We start from the raw sequence: 17,452 nt of genomic DNA, 5'->3' as shown, positions 1-17,452 counted from the left end.
TTAGGAGACAGTCTGAAGCCCACCAATCATCAACACAAAAGAGTAAAACAGTAGCTTTTAGAACCATTTTGGTTCAACAAGAAATGATCCTGAAGATAAAAAGGTTAGCCAATTATTTACTTGTTTTCCACACATACTGAAATAGTTAAGAAAAAATTTAAAGTCAAACTTATAAAATTCCTCAGTAAGGATATACTTATACCAGTTTTTTTAGAATCCCAAAGTATTACCTCTTAACTCTTTTTTGGAATTTCCAACTTTTGAATTGAAATGCTGCGACACCAACGCCAAAGATTTCTTACTTTCCCATAAATCTAGAGATGTAGCATCTAATAAATTACTTTTTGATATTTTAATACGTCACACATAAATGCTAACCACTGTGTAGAATTCCGATTAAACTCTCGCCTATGATAGATTTCGGCGTAATTTTCGTATTTTACACCATCTATTATAAAAAAAATCTATTTATTACGAATATATATATTTCACAGCAACTTCACTTCTTAAATTTAGGCTTACTTTTTTTGTCCTCCCCGTCTAACAGAAAACTTTAAGGATCATAAACCTTTTTAAAACTTCAGCTGAACCTCACAACTCAGAATTACCAACCCCGCTAATCCCTCAGGCCCTTATTTTATATGATTATAACTTTTTAAAAGTACTTTAAAAGCCCTATACCTTTTTCCTTCATCCGTAAGACTTAATCTCTGAGAACAGAAGTGAGGGGTCAAGGATAGTGTGAAATCTGAGGGAAGAGGTGGGGGAGGAGTACGACAAAAGAAAGAACTGGAAGGTTAGTTGGGAGGTGAAAACCGTTAGGCGCTGGGTTAGGCTAGCTTACACGATAAAGACAGGAGGGGGAGGGGCTTAACCTCGACCCCACACGCCCCCAAGCGGCTACCGCGCACCCTAACCACCTCTCGGAGAGGCAGCCATTTTGGCGTTGCCCCAGCCCCGCCCCTCGGGCGTAGACGGCTCCACCCCCCGGCCTGCCCGGCGCAGAAACCGGAAGTGGGATTGCGGACCTACGAGCCAGGCTGGCAGCAGCTCGGGACTACAACTGTACTCCGAACGCCCTGCCATCAGATCTGTGCTGCTGCCTCCCAGGAAAAGTCGTGAGACCATGTCGAATATGGAGAGTATCCTTAACTGTCTGAAAAGCTGCTGCTAGGACTTCGGGAAGAGGGGAAGGGCAATGCTCGGGGCCCTGGAAGCGGCCTGGTAGTGACTGTTTAGGTCTAGTTGTGGAGGGGTGAGGGCTCTGACGCCGATTGGTAGGCGCCAGTAGCTTGTTTTGCTTTGTTTGTTGATGTTTTCTTGGTAGCAGCAGCCGTTCTAGAGTCAGGGAACGTGGGGCTGCTTTGGCAATAGTCAGGGGACTGATTTGGTAAGATTCTCGAATGCAAGCCCTCCGTATTTGAGGGCTACTGTCTCCTGTGGTTTCAATGAGTGTATCCACTTCTTAGAAATCGAAGGAGAGTCGTGCAGAAACAGACACGTCAGGAGTTTGCCAGAGGTTTGGTGCAGAGGTATAGGTTTTGAATACATAACAAGGGCAGATAGTTTTTGTGGAAGTTCTTCCTTTTTTCAGAGTAGAGGTGACTGGTAATGAGTTAAAGTGCTTAATAGCAGCCCTCCGAAGAAAGTTAAGTGCTTGTTAATCTGATTTAGCACATGAGGAAATTCATAGTTCCCTAAAGGTACAAAAATTCGTTAGTTGCACCTGCGTTACCACTTAAACAATGAGGTCGAGGTTAGGAACCAAGCTGTGCAAAGCTGCGTTTTGAAGAATGAAATTGTTTTTCACCACTGAGATACTATCACAGGATTTCCATGTTGCTGTAATTCCTCCTTTCAGAAGTTGGCAGTACAGAAAATAGAGTAGTTTGGTATTTTACTATTGAATGAAACTTGGCAAAATAACAAAATGTGCGTAAGAGCAATTCTTTGATAGCTCATATTAAAACTATTCTGCTTTCATTAGTTTGTAACTCTGAAATATAGAAAGAAATTTGGTGAGATGATTCAATTATGTAAACCGTACTGAGAATATTGGTAACATGTTTTGTGCTGAACTGGCCAGTATAAACCAAGAATAAAATGTGAACCCTTGTGGAGATGCAGATATAGGTCATTTCATGAATAAAGTAGATGACTAAACGCCCAGCCATCACTGAAGTTTAAAGGATATAATTCATGGAAGTGTAGTTGTGCTAGATGATTTTTTTAAAGTAGCATCATAAAAGAAAGAGCACTGGACTGTGAGTCAGAAGATCAATTTCCAATCCCAGTTCTACCTCTTAAGAAAACATGTGAGTTAGGGTAAGTCATATAGCCTCTGTCATGCAATGTTTACTCATCTGTAAACATGCTCACCTATATGCCAACCTTAGAAAGCTGTTGTGAAGATAAAGTAAAATGTAAGGGCTTACTAAACTATAAAATTTTGACCATGTTAAGTGTCAAAAAAGAGTACAAATTGCTGTCTTTTCCCCAGCTCTTTTGAAAGGATTTGAGATAATAACTCTAAAATTGCTTTTATTTTCTACTCTAATAAGCTACTTTTGCTACCTAAAAGCCTATCCTATGTGATTTCCAATAATAAGATAGTTAATAATTTTCTTTCACTGAAAATTATGTATGCTGGACTGTAATTAAAATTAGTGGTACTATTATCAGTTGTTTAATACCCAACAAAAAGGAACTGTTTACTGTTCAGTCCATCAAAGGAAGTGAGGTTTAACTTGATTCATACCATCTGGCAGTGATTAGTTCTCTTGATTCTTTTTGAAGGATCCAGAACTTTTCCTTTGTGTTTAGAGGAAGAAAATGACATATGGACTGAGACCTGTCTTCCTTAAATAAATAACTTGAACTTAAACTTAAGTAACATTTGTCACCTATATAAAATGCGAAAATCCCACTGTTACAGTATATAAGAAGAACGAATATGCTAACACAATTGAATTAGCGTGGTAATTGTGACTTCTGTCTTTGGACAGTTAAGCAGAGTGAATTTATCACGTTGGATTAGATCAAATCCACTTTAAAGAACTTGATGGAATGGCCAAATTTATTTGTTGTAATGTGTTCATATGGGTGTTTTACAAGTATAGAGTTAACAGTAGTATGTGTGCAGTATTTACACTGCATTTCAGGAGTAGTATTTGATGAAGTAATAAAAGAAATAATTTAGGGAAATGTCCCTACTCCATGCTCTTCTTTCTTTCTTTCTTTCTTTTCTTTCTTTTTTGCCTCTCTTCTGTTCTGTCATTTTGTGTTTTGGGTTTTTTTTTTTTTTTTTTTTTTGGATTTACCTCAAGCATGCTTAATTTTCAGGAAGCTTTTCATGTTATCTTCCTAGTCTCCTAACCCACCATCCCAGCAAACCTGGAAATCTGAGAGCACCGGTTCCCACCAGTTCCTACTCTGTGCTCCTTTACCCATCTGTTTTCTCTCCACTTTTTTTTTTAATTTTTGTAACCATATGTTTACTTATGTCTTTCATTAGGTTGAATTCTTTGAAGTTGGGATTCTTGTTTCTTTGAATCCTAATTTTCTTGCACAAACACTTGGCCCATAGTGGACAAAAAAAAATGAACAAATGACCTTCTGTTAAGAATTAATTATTAGCACTTATTGAGTCTCTACCATGACCTGAGAAATGCACCTAGGTTTATGCAGAGGGATTATAGGACCCATTTCCATCTTCAAGCAACTTTTGATCTCACTGAGCCAGGACATATATGGATGGGGATAAATAGCAATACAAGGTAGCACATACTAAAAGAAGTGAATCCTGGAGCAGAAATTCTTGATCCCATGTGTAGATTACTAGGCTTGAAATTGTATGATGCAAAATTTGTATATTAAGTATGTGCCTTTTCCTGGAGAAAATATTTGTAGCTGACATCTATCCGATGGATTCTAACCTGAAAAAGGTTGAGAAGCAATGAAGTAGATAACAGATACTGTAGGCATTATGAAAGTAGAGAAAGGGATGTTATGAACTGGACTGGTATCATCGTTTCCTTTTGTAGTCACCTAGACAGATGAGACTATGTTATAGGCAAACATTGCCAGCCACCTTAAAAACGTCTGTTCTTCACTGTGAGTGGCTTTACATCCTAAAGCAGAATTACATATCAGAGTCTCTGAGGCTTTGCTAGTGTTGACAGATTTAGGGTTTTTTTGACCAAGATACTAATAATATTACTAATTTACTTTTTAAATATCATCACCTAATGGTAGTCTTATAATTTATGTCCTAGTTAGCTAGGAGAATGTTGTGTCTTACAAGAAATATTGCATGTAAGGATTGCTTATGGTTCATCATTTGATGCTATTTGAGGACCAGTTCTTAGCAATTCACTATGAAAGTTAAAACACAGAGAGAGAAATAAGAGGTGAGCTGTCTTTGAATTCCTTCTTGTTCTTCTTTTCAGCAGTTACTCAGTTAGCCATCTCTAGGCCCCACTTTTCAAATCTGTAAAATGAGGGAAGTTGACAAGTGATCTCTAGGGTTTCTTTCAATTCTGATGATCTCTCTGAGTTTCTCTGATCCTAAACGCAACCTCTTAGAAATACACAAGGGATGATTAAGATTAATCATGAGGTGCTGAAAAAGAGGAAAGTTGAATACGTAATGCTACTTCACATCAAACATACGACTAACAATCGTATTGGCAATGGTATTGGCACCACTGCTTTATTCTGGGGCAGGCAGGTGCTAGTACAACATTCTTAATCCTTCCTCTTACCTTCTTTGTTTTCACCCTTTACTTTTATGTTCCCAAGAAATTGCATAATCCTACTGTTGGCACTTCGAATCAAATAGCTTTATGCCCTATTACTTGATGTTGATCCACCCACTTCAGAGAGGTAGGCAGGTTGTAAGATTCCTACTGTGAATTTCTGTTAGTAAACTGACTATAAATTTTTCTTGAGGAAGCAGATTGAAATATTAAAGCAGGACTCCCTTCTGTATGCATAATGAATATGTGGAACCCTATTAAGACATAGCTGATTTCTGTCCTTTGCCTGTCAGCAGTATACCTACTATTAAATGAAATCACAGAGAATGTTTTAAAGAAACATTGGGATTTTTTTATTCCCTGACTAACCATATTGCTCAGTTAAAATAGGTGACTTAGCCAAGTCATGAGTTGATTATGACATAGTAAATTGAACACCTACTATGTGCAAGACTTTGTGCTGGGGATTTTGTGTATATTATCTGAAACTCTCAAAACAATACTCAAAAATGAGTGGGTAGTATCCTCATTTTATAGAAGAGAAAATTAACACTAAGAAAGCTGCAGAGCTTGTAAATGTAGAGTAAAGGATCTGGGCTTGGCTCCAGAGTCTCTGCTGTGTTCATGTTTCCATAGTGCCTTTAGCACTGACAGTATACTTCAGCTATGTTTGATTGAGTTCTAGGGTTATGCAGAACTACTTTTTATATATATTGACATTCTACTTGAGATTTTTGCTTAAGAGTTTGAAAAACCATGAAACTACACAATCACTTTAGGGAAAGCTAGCTTAGATTCTTTTGAAGACAAGTCTGGTTCATAGATGTTTCCTATTAAAATATGCCTATATGATGTAATGTTTTGGATTTTAATTTAGTAGAGTTAGAAAATAGAGAATTAATACTTTCTGAAAATTTGAATTAAATGTTCAGATGATTCATTGATTTCCTTATTTATCAACCCCAAAGGCCAAGTGAATTCGTTTTTTGCTTTTGCATAAACTTTGGCAGGAGGAGGGAAACCTATTGTCATTAATTGAAGTCTTTGAGACCACTTTCTCAGAATCAGTGTTATTATGTTAGTCAAAAAGCAAGCATAGTGGTGTGCTAAACCACATAGAGGTTAAGAGGAAGATGGTGGGGAGGGGAGGAAGAATGGTACACTAGGCAAGGGAACTGTATGTGAAGTCAGAGAGTCAGGTAACTGATGGAGGCTAACATCACTGAAGCACAAGGTGCTAGAGCCTGGGATTACCCAACATCTAGTTTAGGGCCTTATGCATTACTCTACATATGTTAATGTATACAACTATTCAGCCTTTCTAAACTTTCAGTTCATCAAAAATAAAGTATTTCATCCATTGTCTTTTCAGTTGGCAAAGAAAAAGAAATGATGTCTTAAGCATTACAACTGCTTTGTCAAATTGAGTTTATGATTAGTCAGTGAAGGAGATTATTTTGTAAGTGTTATTTTTCCAAATAGAAAAATACTCCAGGGATTTACAGCCAAGTAAAATATCTGAAATATTTCACAGTATGTCAACTCTGGCTCATAGCTCAATTTAGTACTTGAATTGACACCATTATCTTCCACATTAGCAATCAATTTTCCCCACTTCGGTATAGAGGATATTTACTTATAGTATACACAGAGGGTGATCATTTGAATAGCAGACTCCTGGATTAAGAATCTCATACCTTGTTGTAGAAAGTACCTAAGAGTTAGAGGCAAGGTTTTGGACCCAGGAGTGTTTTGATTTCTGGCCTAATACAAAAGATACATCATCAGAAAAACATTGGTGTTACAAGTTGCCCGGGCTACATAGACACATATGAGTACATTTGACAGTGGTGGGATGTAGTCTTCCTGTATGGAATCATGTGCTTACATTTATTTATACTTAAACTGTTCTAAAATTGTTGGTAATCTTGCCTGTCTGCCATATTCTAGTGAAAAGTTGAGGTCATGGAATTCATCTCCTTATTCAATTTAGAATATGTAGAATTATTTGAAATAGGAACTGATAAAAATTCATTGTACATTTAGCCTCATGATAATTAATGTTTCTTTAAAAGAATTTGACTACAGAGTGTGTGTGTGTGTACACAACATGCATTTTCTGCTTTTATGGGACTGAGTTGTTACTCTGAATTTATTAAAACAAGTGTAATAATAAAGGCTATAGTTGTCAGAACTGCTAGTAATTATGACTCCATATTCTCATGCTTTATTTTACTTATTGTTGCATTGTATTAAGTACTTTCCATAGGTAAAATAGTCCTCATGGCAACTAAAAGTAAATTACTTTTTAAATTGAGTTACCTTAAAATTTAATTTATATAAGAGTATAAAATTTTAAACTGTTTACTAAGCCCCATATCCTTTAAAACAGAAAATATTCCTGACATAAACTTATAAATAATTTGATTATGCAGGAAAGTATTTATATAGAGTTCCTTTCCCAAAAGAAGCATTAAAAATTGCCTTATTCCTCATTCTTAGGTACTTTTATACTTTTAAGGTGTGAGCATTTTGAACAATAACCATTGCTTATAATGGGTGATTGAAAAAATTGCCATATACAGGGAAACAGATTTTGATTGGAGTTGCCATTTGTTTTAATATTCAAGTCAGAATTCAGATTTCTTTAAATTTTAGAAAGGCAATAGGCACATATGCCATATTTTGCATTACATCTTGGTGGCTTGGGTCAGTACTTCATAGTCACACACTACACTAAAACATTAACATTACGTGAATAAATTAAAAGACTATAGATAACTTGTTGAGATCAGGTTTTGTTAACAGATTTGTTCTAGTCAGGTCATGTTTTGCTATCAAATATTATGTATAACTTTTAGTTTGTAGAACTTTTTGGCTTTTGGAATTGGGGATAAGAGATCATAACAGAAACATTCCACTATATATGTATATGTCATAAGAATATGTAAGTATATCATAAGAATCAGATGTCCATGGTCTCTTATGTTGCTTATAATTGCAATGAAAAAATTCTTATTTTTCAATTTTCCTGTGGAAAAGGATACTGAGTGATTTAACTTAGCAGCAGAGCCCTTTATTTTCTGTATGGAGTCTTATGTAGAATCTTCATATAGAACACAAATAAACAGTGTTATATTAGTATAAATTTATTATTTATAAACTTATATGTATAATTGAATCCTCTTGCCCAGCATCAGTGGTGCTTTTCCCCCAGTATATCAGGTACCACTGCAAAATATTTTTCTACTATTCATTTACTTGAAACTATTGAGTACTTCTTTTAAACACTGCACTAAACTGATGGTATGAAGATGATTAGGAGTCATCCTTATTCTCAGGGTGTCCATAATCTAGTTGAAGAACTAGACATATAAACAATGAGTTAAATGAAATACAGAAAAGTACATAACATATAAAGCATCATGGTAATACAGAATAAATAGCTACTGACACTGTAAATTTCAAATTAGTGTTTCTAAGAGTATGCTTAAAATTTAGGAACAGAATGAAGACAGTCTTGGAGAGCAGCTATTTTATATTAAATTTATATCAAGCACAAACAGGTTCAACTTATCCAAGTTATAATACTACTACACATTTCTAACAGTATTGTTCATGCACCAATATCGTTTAATACATGGTTTGGTTTTTTTAAAAATATTCAAGCAATGCTCCTTTTTAAAATTCAGATACCATCTCATGAAATAACGACTGTAAACTCTTAATTAATCTAACCTTTTATTTGAAATGATTTTTTTTTACAAAAATCATGCAGTTTTAATCCTCTCCCCCCAAAAAAGTACAAAAAAGAATAAAATACCAGTTACCTACTACTGGGCTTAAGAAATAAAACATTGCCAACACATCTCCCTTCTTTCGCCACCAAAGACAACTACTGTCTAAAAGTTCATATTTATCATTTCCATGCATTTCTTTATATTGACCACATACATATACATTCTTAAGATATGTCTTACATATTTTCCAATTTTATATGTTATCATACTGTCATTTTCTTATTCAAGATGATGCTTCAGATTCATTGTCATTTTCACATTTATATAGTTTTTTTTAATGAACTATAGTTGATTTACAATGTTGTGTTAGTTTCGGGTATACAGCAAAGTGATTTATATATCTGTGTGTATATATGTATATACATATAAATGTTCTTTTTCAGATTCTTTTTCATTATAGGTTATTGCAAGATATTGAGTATAGTACCCTGTGTTATACAGGGGTCCTCGTTGTTTATCTATTTTATATACAGTAGTGTGTATATGTTAATCCCAAATTCCTAATTTACTGAAGGATACACTAAAGGAGAATAAAGTTTTCAACTTTCCAAAGTACAATTTAATATAATGTACATATTTTTGACCCAGTAATTTCACTTCCAGAAAAGTATTCTAAGATTTAAGAAAGAGTATAAAGAAGTAAATACAAAAATGACTGAGGAAGCTTTCATTGTTACTATAGTACAGACAGTTTAAATGTCTACAAAGAAGGAATTGAGTACATAAATTATAATTTATTCATAAAGTAAAACCTAGGTAACTGCTTAAAATAATGAATTTATCATGCATTAATATGCAATTATATATTATTAAATGAAAATAAGATTTATATCTATGTGTGATATATCTATTATATCAAAATGCTATGCTATACTATGTAATATGTTTCAATTTAGGTAAATAATCTGTGAAAAAGTCTAGAAGAATGTGTTTTTAATTTTTAATTACATCTAACTAGAACTATATAGACATTTTTACTTTCCAGTCCATAAAGATAGGCTTTCATTTTAGAATTATGAGCTTGTATTATTTTATAATTTGTAAAAATCAGTTAAATAATTCAATATAGTACACGATTAACATTCCCTAAGTGAAACTGTAGCCATAAAGGTGGGCAGCTGAAGCAGAACATAGGTGAAGTTGCTGGAGTTGATGAGTTTAGTTATCTTTGAGGCTGGAAATTGGATGTGTCATCCACATGCATGATGATGGCAAGAGACTGAGTGTAAGGAAAGAGAATGAATCATATTATGATTTTAATAAGCAATGCAGAAAGTGATGGACAATAAGAAAAGCCATAGGGCAGTATTGAGATGGCATGAATCTCAAATGACCAAGGCTTTTGGCATGAAGATGGAAAGAAGATAGTCAGGAAGGAGCAATAGGGAGCTGGCAGAATGTCCACATCACTCTAGACCCTGCTGCTCAGTAATGAGTGGCCTCTGAAGACAGGGCTACTAGGTAGGCCCTGCTCCCTGGGGAGACCTAGTCAGAAGGGCCATCCAGGGAGGATGTTTCAATTCATATAAAGATTTATTGAGCCAGTACTACATGCCAGTTCCTGGACCAGTTCTTGAATAATAATCTAATGCTTACAGGAAAGCACAAGGGGAAAGGTTACTGAATGAAAAGTAAGGGGAGAAGAAGCAGATAGTAAAATGGACATAAAAGTTTATGACAAGATAGTTTGTGTGGGTGTTTTCTTCTGGATGGTGATTAAGAATAGTTATGATAATAATGTTCCTATCATAAAGGCTGCCCTGCAGGATGAAAGGACAAGTGCAAAAATGAATGACAGTTTTTTGAAGATGCCAAAATATATAGTCTTTTATTGTAGAAATACCAAAATTTATCTGTTCTGTTAGTGATGAACATTTAGATTGTTTCCATTGTTTTCTGTCATTACAAGCAATACTGCTATGATTATTCTTGTTCATATTTGTTACGTAGACTGGGGACAGTTTCTCTAGGGTATGTCGTAGGAGTGGGATTGTTGGGTTGGAGTCTATGGGTATTTTCAGTTTTCTATGTAGATATTTGTATTATCTGAAAGTAATGATTCCTTGATTATTTCCATTGTAGGCTGTATACCTTTTATTTTTCTTTTCTATCCTGCTTGCTAGGACTCCAGAACAATACTTAATTAACAAACATATATATATAAAACAGGATCATTTTTTGTTACAGTTAGTTCCACAACCCCACTATCCACAAGGAGTTGGTTCCAGGACCCTAGCAGATACCAAAATCTGTGAATGTGCAAATCTCTTAGTTGGCCCTCCATATCTACAGATACAAACCTTTGGATACAGAGGGCTGACTGTACTGGTTTTAAAATAAATTCTAATTTTTCCTTATTAAGGATGATGTTTGCTGTAGTTTTTGATAGATACACTTTTTTCTTTTGCAGGTTAAGTAAGGTTTTTTTTTTCCATTCCTAATTTACTGGAATTTTGGTCATGAACCATTCATCAGAAAGTTGGTTTGATGAATCATCAAATGTTGGATTTTATTTAATGTTTTTCTTTATATATTGAGATAATCATTTGTGTTTTCTTCTTTAATCTCCTAATGTGGTTAAAATACATAGATTGATTTTTTTTTAATGGCAAACCATCCTTGCATTTCTAGGCTAAACCCATCATGAGTATGAATTGTCTTTAATTCATTGCTTGAATAATTTTTTTCTTGGTCCCCACATTTTGATTCTGAATGATGAAAGAAATCAATATGTTCTTGGAGTATTATTCCATGATGATTTTAAAATCTTGGCAGCTACAGTTCAGAGTAATTAACTGAAGTAATCAGGCTATGTTCATTCATTCATTCATTAAAACTGCATGTAAAAATTCCACAGGGGGAAAAAAACTACTGTTTGATTGCCAATACTTTGTTTAGTATTTTTGCTTCTCTTTTCATAAGTGAGTTTGGTTTGTAACTGTCCATTCATATGTGGTATCCTTTTTGATTTGGGTGTCAAAAGTTGAGGAATGTTCTTTATTTTTCTTATTCTTGGCAAGAGTTTGTATAAGATAGGAATTGCTTGTTTCTCAAAAGATTGATGTACTGCACCAGTAAAATAATTTGGGCCTGTGTCTGTTGTTAATTAATTAATTTGTTTATATGTTAAAATGTTTTAATGTATTGAATCAAGAATTTAGAATTCTATTTATTTGTTTTTAGTTTATTTCAGAAATATTATTGTATGATTGTCCTTTTCACCTAAGACTTCCTGTTGATTGGAATAGAGTTTATAATATATTATTTTAAAGTAACTTTACTGTATTTGCAATTATTCATTTTTATTTCTGCACTTTGTTTATGTCTTCTCTTTTTCCTTGATCAGTGTCTGCAAAGGTAATGTTGTTAGTCTTTACAATGAACTAAAATTTTTTGATCCTTTCTATTATATATGTTTCTATTTTTTTCCCTTTGAGTTTTTTCTTATACTTTTTTCAAATTCTGTGTTTTTCCTGAGTTTGTGGGATGAATGCTTATCAAGTTAATTTTCAGCCTACCTTCCTATGTAATGTGAATTTTTAAGGCTAGAAAATTCCATCTGAGTATGGCATTAGCATTACATCCCATAAGTCGCATTCCACTCATTTCATTGTCACTTAATTCTAAATATTTTAAAATGTTTTGCTTTAATCCGTATGTATAGTCTTTTCCAAATATGTGTGTGTATATATATATATATAGAGAGAGAGAGAGAGAGAGAGAGAGAGATGTATGTATATTTATATTTGAATAAACTTTTAATCCTAGAACAGTTTATTAGATTCTTACAGAAAAATAGTGAAACAAATTCCCACATTAATAAATTCATTATTGAGTTGTGGTTAGACAGCAGGTTTGTCTGATATCTATTACTTTAGATTTGCTTTATGGCTCCGTGTATGATCAGTTTTCATATGTTTCATCTGCTTGAAAATGATATGTTTTCTGAAATAATTGGGTACAGGTTTGGCTGTAATTCTCTATGTTAATTAAACTTCTTAATATGGTCTTTCATATCTTCTATATTCTTACTTAGTTTTGTCAGTTACTGAGAAAGTTATTTTTAAAATCTACCAAGATTGATAATTTTCTGTCAGTTTTATATATGTATACACAAAGACACTTTGAGGCTATGTAGAGGAATGTGGATATCTAGAATTATTTTATCAGTTTGTGAATTTACTTTCTAGCATTTTATAGTGGCCCCCACTTTTTAAAATTTTCTAATGTTCTTTTTAGGTAGTCTGTTTTGATTGATACTAAATAAAACTAAAACTTTTTTTAAGGTTAGTATTTGTCTGGCATTTTTTCTTCCCTTTAAATCCAGCCTTTCTGTTTTTATGATTTAAAGTCCTGTTTAAAGCGCATAGCTGTAATTTGTTTCATTATTTTTAAAATCTATCCCCACATGTTGGGGATATTTCTTTTTGTTTTACAATTTCTGTTTATCTGTTTTCTCTGTGATTCACTTTTGCTACCTTCTTTTGGATTTATTAAGTGATTCACCCCATTTTTCCCTCTGTTATTTTAGAAGTTACATGCTATTTCCTTAGCAGTACCCTTCACATTTTTACATGGATAATTAATTTAATGTCTAAATACTCAGGAAATCTTTTCTTGGATTTTTAAACATTTAGCTTGTCACCTCATCCTCTGTCCTATATGTTTTTATTGTCTAGTTATGTTTGTTCTGCCTTTTTTATCTCCAAAAACAAACATTACAGTTGTCTTATAGTCAGTGTTTCTCTGGATTTACTCATGTGTTTACTAGTCTCTGTGCTCACTAAGCCTTTGTTTATGCCAGACCTAAATTTTATTTCTTGTGAAGTACATTTGGTCGTCATTTTTCACAGATTCTGTATTTGCACATTCACCTACACACTAGACTCTATTTTTAACCTGAAATCAGTCTTTACCATGCTTTCAGGGTTATTCGTGAACATGCTCTGGCAGTGAAGAGTTGGGGGCAAAGGAGCATGTTCCCAGCTGAGGGTGAACATTCTGATGCTCTGCCTTCTTATTTCAGCTCTCATACTGTAAACAAGTGTCTTTTTCACTTTCTGTCAGGTGCCACTTTTTTTTTTTTTTTGCATTTTGTTGGTAAATTTGCTAATCCCTAAGTATAGTGTTGAAGTGCTGTATATTGTTCCTAAGTGCAAGACTGTGATGTCCCTTATGTAGAATATACGTGTGTTAGATAAGCTTCTTTCAGGCATGAGTTATAATGCTTTTGGCCATGAATTCAATGTTAATGAGTCAGCAATATATTAAGTAAAATGTGTTAAAACAAAAATATACGTAAAACAAGGTAATGTATTCATAGGTTGACAAAAGTGTTATGACCAGAGTCTCACAGGAACCTAACCCTGTATTTCCTCTAGGAGCAATGTTTCTGTACTCATTAATTCTCTGTTTGCAGTGGTTTCATGAAACATAGCTACTGTGAATAATGTGAATCCATTGTACATCCTTTGGAAGTTACTTTAGCATTTTGTTTGAAAATTGTGGTCAGACTGATTTTAGTTCTTTTATAAGTAATCTGAATTTTTACTATGGCTTTTTGAAATATTTTAGTATTTGGTATTTAAAGGTTTGCTATGGTGTGTCTAAGTGTGGATTGATTTTTATGTGTCCTGCTTAGGATTTTTTTGTTTGTTTGGCTTTTTGTTTTGCTTCCCAAATCTAAAAGATTTTATTCTTTTTTTCATCAATTATGGCAAACTCTCAAGCATTATCTCTTTGAATGTAACCTTTTACACATTCTCTTTATTATGTTTTTATGTTATTCCAGATATTAGACTTTTTAATTCTATTTTCTTTATCTTTTATCCTCTCTTTCATATTAACCTATTTTTTTTTACTCTAATCTTATTTCAGATCTATATCCAGGTTGCTCATTTTCTCCTCAGTTTGTCTAATTTTGTTTATCTAGTTTGCTCTGTCCCTAGCCGTGAGCAAAGGCCCATAATGAGTTAATCTTGTCATCTCATCTTCCTTTGCCAGCTAATAAAACTTCTTTCTGTCTCATCCTTATCGTAGTGTTGTAGCCTTCAAAGGTTCTAGCTTTACTCAGAAAATTCATTTCCAGCATTTCATTTTGTGTAGACTCAATAGGGGCCTTTGTCTTCATGGGCTTCAGTGCTTACCTGCAACTGGTATTTAGTTCTTTGTTTCTTTCTCCTGAGTATTTTCCTTTTTTCAATCCATGCTCTGTATTTAAAGGACATTTGTTGTAGTTTATCCAGTTTTTCAGGGTGTTTTTCATAAATGTCTAGGCCTCCATATTTATGGAAGTGGTTCATGTCTCTTTAGGATGAAACGGAAGAAAGTTTTATGGTATTAAATGGACTTTTGTAATGGATCTCCTATTAATTTTTTTGGCTAATTTATATCATGATCAATCTTTATTAATATTAAGTTAGAGTTGGCTTTAATAGGCATTCAGTAGTCATTCCTCAGCATTGGTAGTTTAGAGTAAATTTCAAATTTAAAGGATACTGAAATAATTCTTTAAAAAATAGCAAATAATATACAGACTACATGAATTCATCTAAAATAATTGGCTGCTTAATTCAGCTTTTAACTATGACTTTTTCTACAGAGACATCAAGTCTATTTGGGAGATGATTTGGGAAATGAAAAATTTTTTCCTTTTTTTCTTTATTTATTTCCATCTGTATCAGTGATTCAGATTCTCAGCAGGGTTTGATTTTGCCGTCCTCCCCAGGTGACATTTGACAATGCCTAGAGACATTTTTGGTTGTTGCATTTTTTTTATTGAGTTATAGTCAGTTTACAGTGTTGTGTCAATTTCCAGTGTAGAGCACAATTTTTCAGTTATATATGAACATACATATATTCATTGTTGCATTCTTTTTCATGATTGTTGCATTTTTGTTTGGGGGATGCTAGTGCCATCTAGTGGGTAAAGGCCAAGGATGCTGATAAACTTCCTAGAGTTCACAAGGCATCCCTCACAACGAAGTATTTATCTAGCCCAAAATATTAATAGTACTTAGGTTGAAAAACCTTATTTATAAAAGGAGCTGTAAGTTTCTCAGTCACCTAGCTGAAACCGATAAATCTTAAAAATGTAAAGTATAGAATTCATTAAAGTTATTCCAAAATTCACACATATATGCTTATTTTCTTAGGAATTTTAGGTGTATCTGTTGTTGATAAATACTCAAGGTAGCAAATTCATCACTCTCATTATCCATAAATAGTTTATTTAGAACCATGAAGCCATTGAGAGATGAACAAGGTTAATTTATGATTTAGCTTTGGCAAATAATCAAATAATTCTTATTTTCTGATGGTGATATAATCAATCCAAAAGTCAGCCCTTTAAACTATATAGTGTATGGGTATCTTTCAAAAAAATGAACCTACATCTTTTTTATAGATGTCCCAAAGAAATACAGAATCAAGGTTAAAAAAGAGTAGATGTTACATTTTTTAAAGAGAAAACAAATGTAATCTTCCTAACTAGTGATTTAATAATGATACAAAGCAGTTGGTTTTGAAGTAGTCCACACTGTGTTGTCATATTCATGTGTTTATATTTCATATTTGTTTTTGTGTCATGAAATTGGAAATTTTATGCTATTGCTTATTGGGGTCTCACTGAATGGAGCACTTTTCTTGTCATTATATGTTTGTCTTTTTTAATTAAAAATGTTTAATCTTAAAATAGTTTTAGACTTAAAGAGAAATTACAAAAATAGTACAGAGAATTATTTTATACCCTTTACCACGCTTCTCCTTATGTTAGGCATCTTACATAAACATAGTATAATTATTAACCAAAGGAAATCCACATCACTACAATATTACTAACTAAACTACAAATCTTACTTGGATTTCACCAGTTTTTCCCCTAATGTCCTTTTTCTGTTTCAGGATCCAATCCCACCTTGCATTTAGTCAGTGTGTCTCCTTAGTCTTTTACATTTTGTAACAGTTTTTCAGTCTTTCTTTGCTTTTCATGAACTTGACATTTGAAGAGAACACTGGTCAGTAATATTGTAGAATATCTCTCTCAGTTCAGGACTGCCTGATTTTTCTCTTGAGTAGACTGAGATTATGTTTTTGACAACAGCACTGTAAAAGTAATGCTGTACCTTTCTCAAGTTCATTATTTCAGAAGGTAAATGAAGTTGAAATGTCTTATTACTGGCGATATTATCACTTGGTAAAGTGATATCTGCCAGATTTCTCTACTATACAGTTGCTGTTTTTCCTTTTTTAATTAATATCCTCACTGTTAATTTAATTATGTTTATTTTAATAGAAAACAAATGTGGAAGAGATAAAATTATTCTGTTTCCTCAAACACTTTGTTAATATTTGTTTAAATAACATAATCTTATCTGATAGGTTTTATAACTTTAACATCTTGTTTTCAGGTAGTTAGGTTGGAAAATGACTTAATTTTAACCTTAACATATATTTTCAGAACACCTATTTAACTTGAAGTTTGCTGCAAAAGAACTTAATAGGAATGCCAAGAAATGTGATAAAGAAGAAAAAGCTGAAAAGGCCAAGATTAAAAAGGTAAATCATTTTCAATCTTTTTACTTTTTTTTAAACTCATGAAATGAGCACAGTTAATCATGGAAGAGTGTTTGTTTCAGTTTATTTTACATTTAAGAAAGATTACTGGCTTTAGAATTCTAAGCTAAATATCTATTTAAATAAATTTATTTATGACATAATTAATAATGGCTCTTTTTTATTTCTACTTATGTATGTATGTATAGCTCACAACAAGAGTATGACTGTACTGTTATCCTACTCTTCTGTTACTTACGTCTAAAGACTGTCCTTTGGTTTATAGCCAGAACCACTGTTACTGAGAAATATAAAGCCTGTATGTAACAGTAATATTTAACA

General features: G+C 33.2%; 1 protein-coding gene across 4 annotated transcripts in view; it reads left to right on the top strand.

Moving 5' to 3' along the window:
* Positions 1–983: 983 nt before the first annotated feature.
* The window catches only part of LOC105065497 (charged multivesicular body protein 1B2), a 33,626-nt gene continuing 17,157 nt past the window's right edge, over positions 984–17,452 (top strand). For 2 of the 4 annotated variants that reach the window (XM_010950582.3, XM_045513387.2), the window contains exons 1-2: positions 984–1,142; positions 17,016–17,113. In XM_010950582.3, the coding sequence (XP_010948884.1) occupies positions 1,127–1,142; positions 17,016–17,113 (114 nt within the window). In that variant the 5' untranslated portion in view covers positions 984–1,126. The other 2 variants (XM_074358901.1, XM_074358900.1) reach the window with 2 other exon arrangements.

This window comes from Camelus bactrianus, chromosome X (assembly GCF_048773025.1).
Source record: "Camelus bactrianus isolate YW-2024 breed Bactrian camel chromosome X, ASM4877302v1, whole genome shotgun sequence".
NCBI classification, from domain to species: Eukaryota; Metazoa; Chordata; class Mammalia; order Artiodactyla; family Camelidae; genus Camelus; species Camelus bactrianus.
Note: the sequence above shows the minus strand (reverse complement) of the source record. Positions and strands in the feature narration are given on the sequence as shown.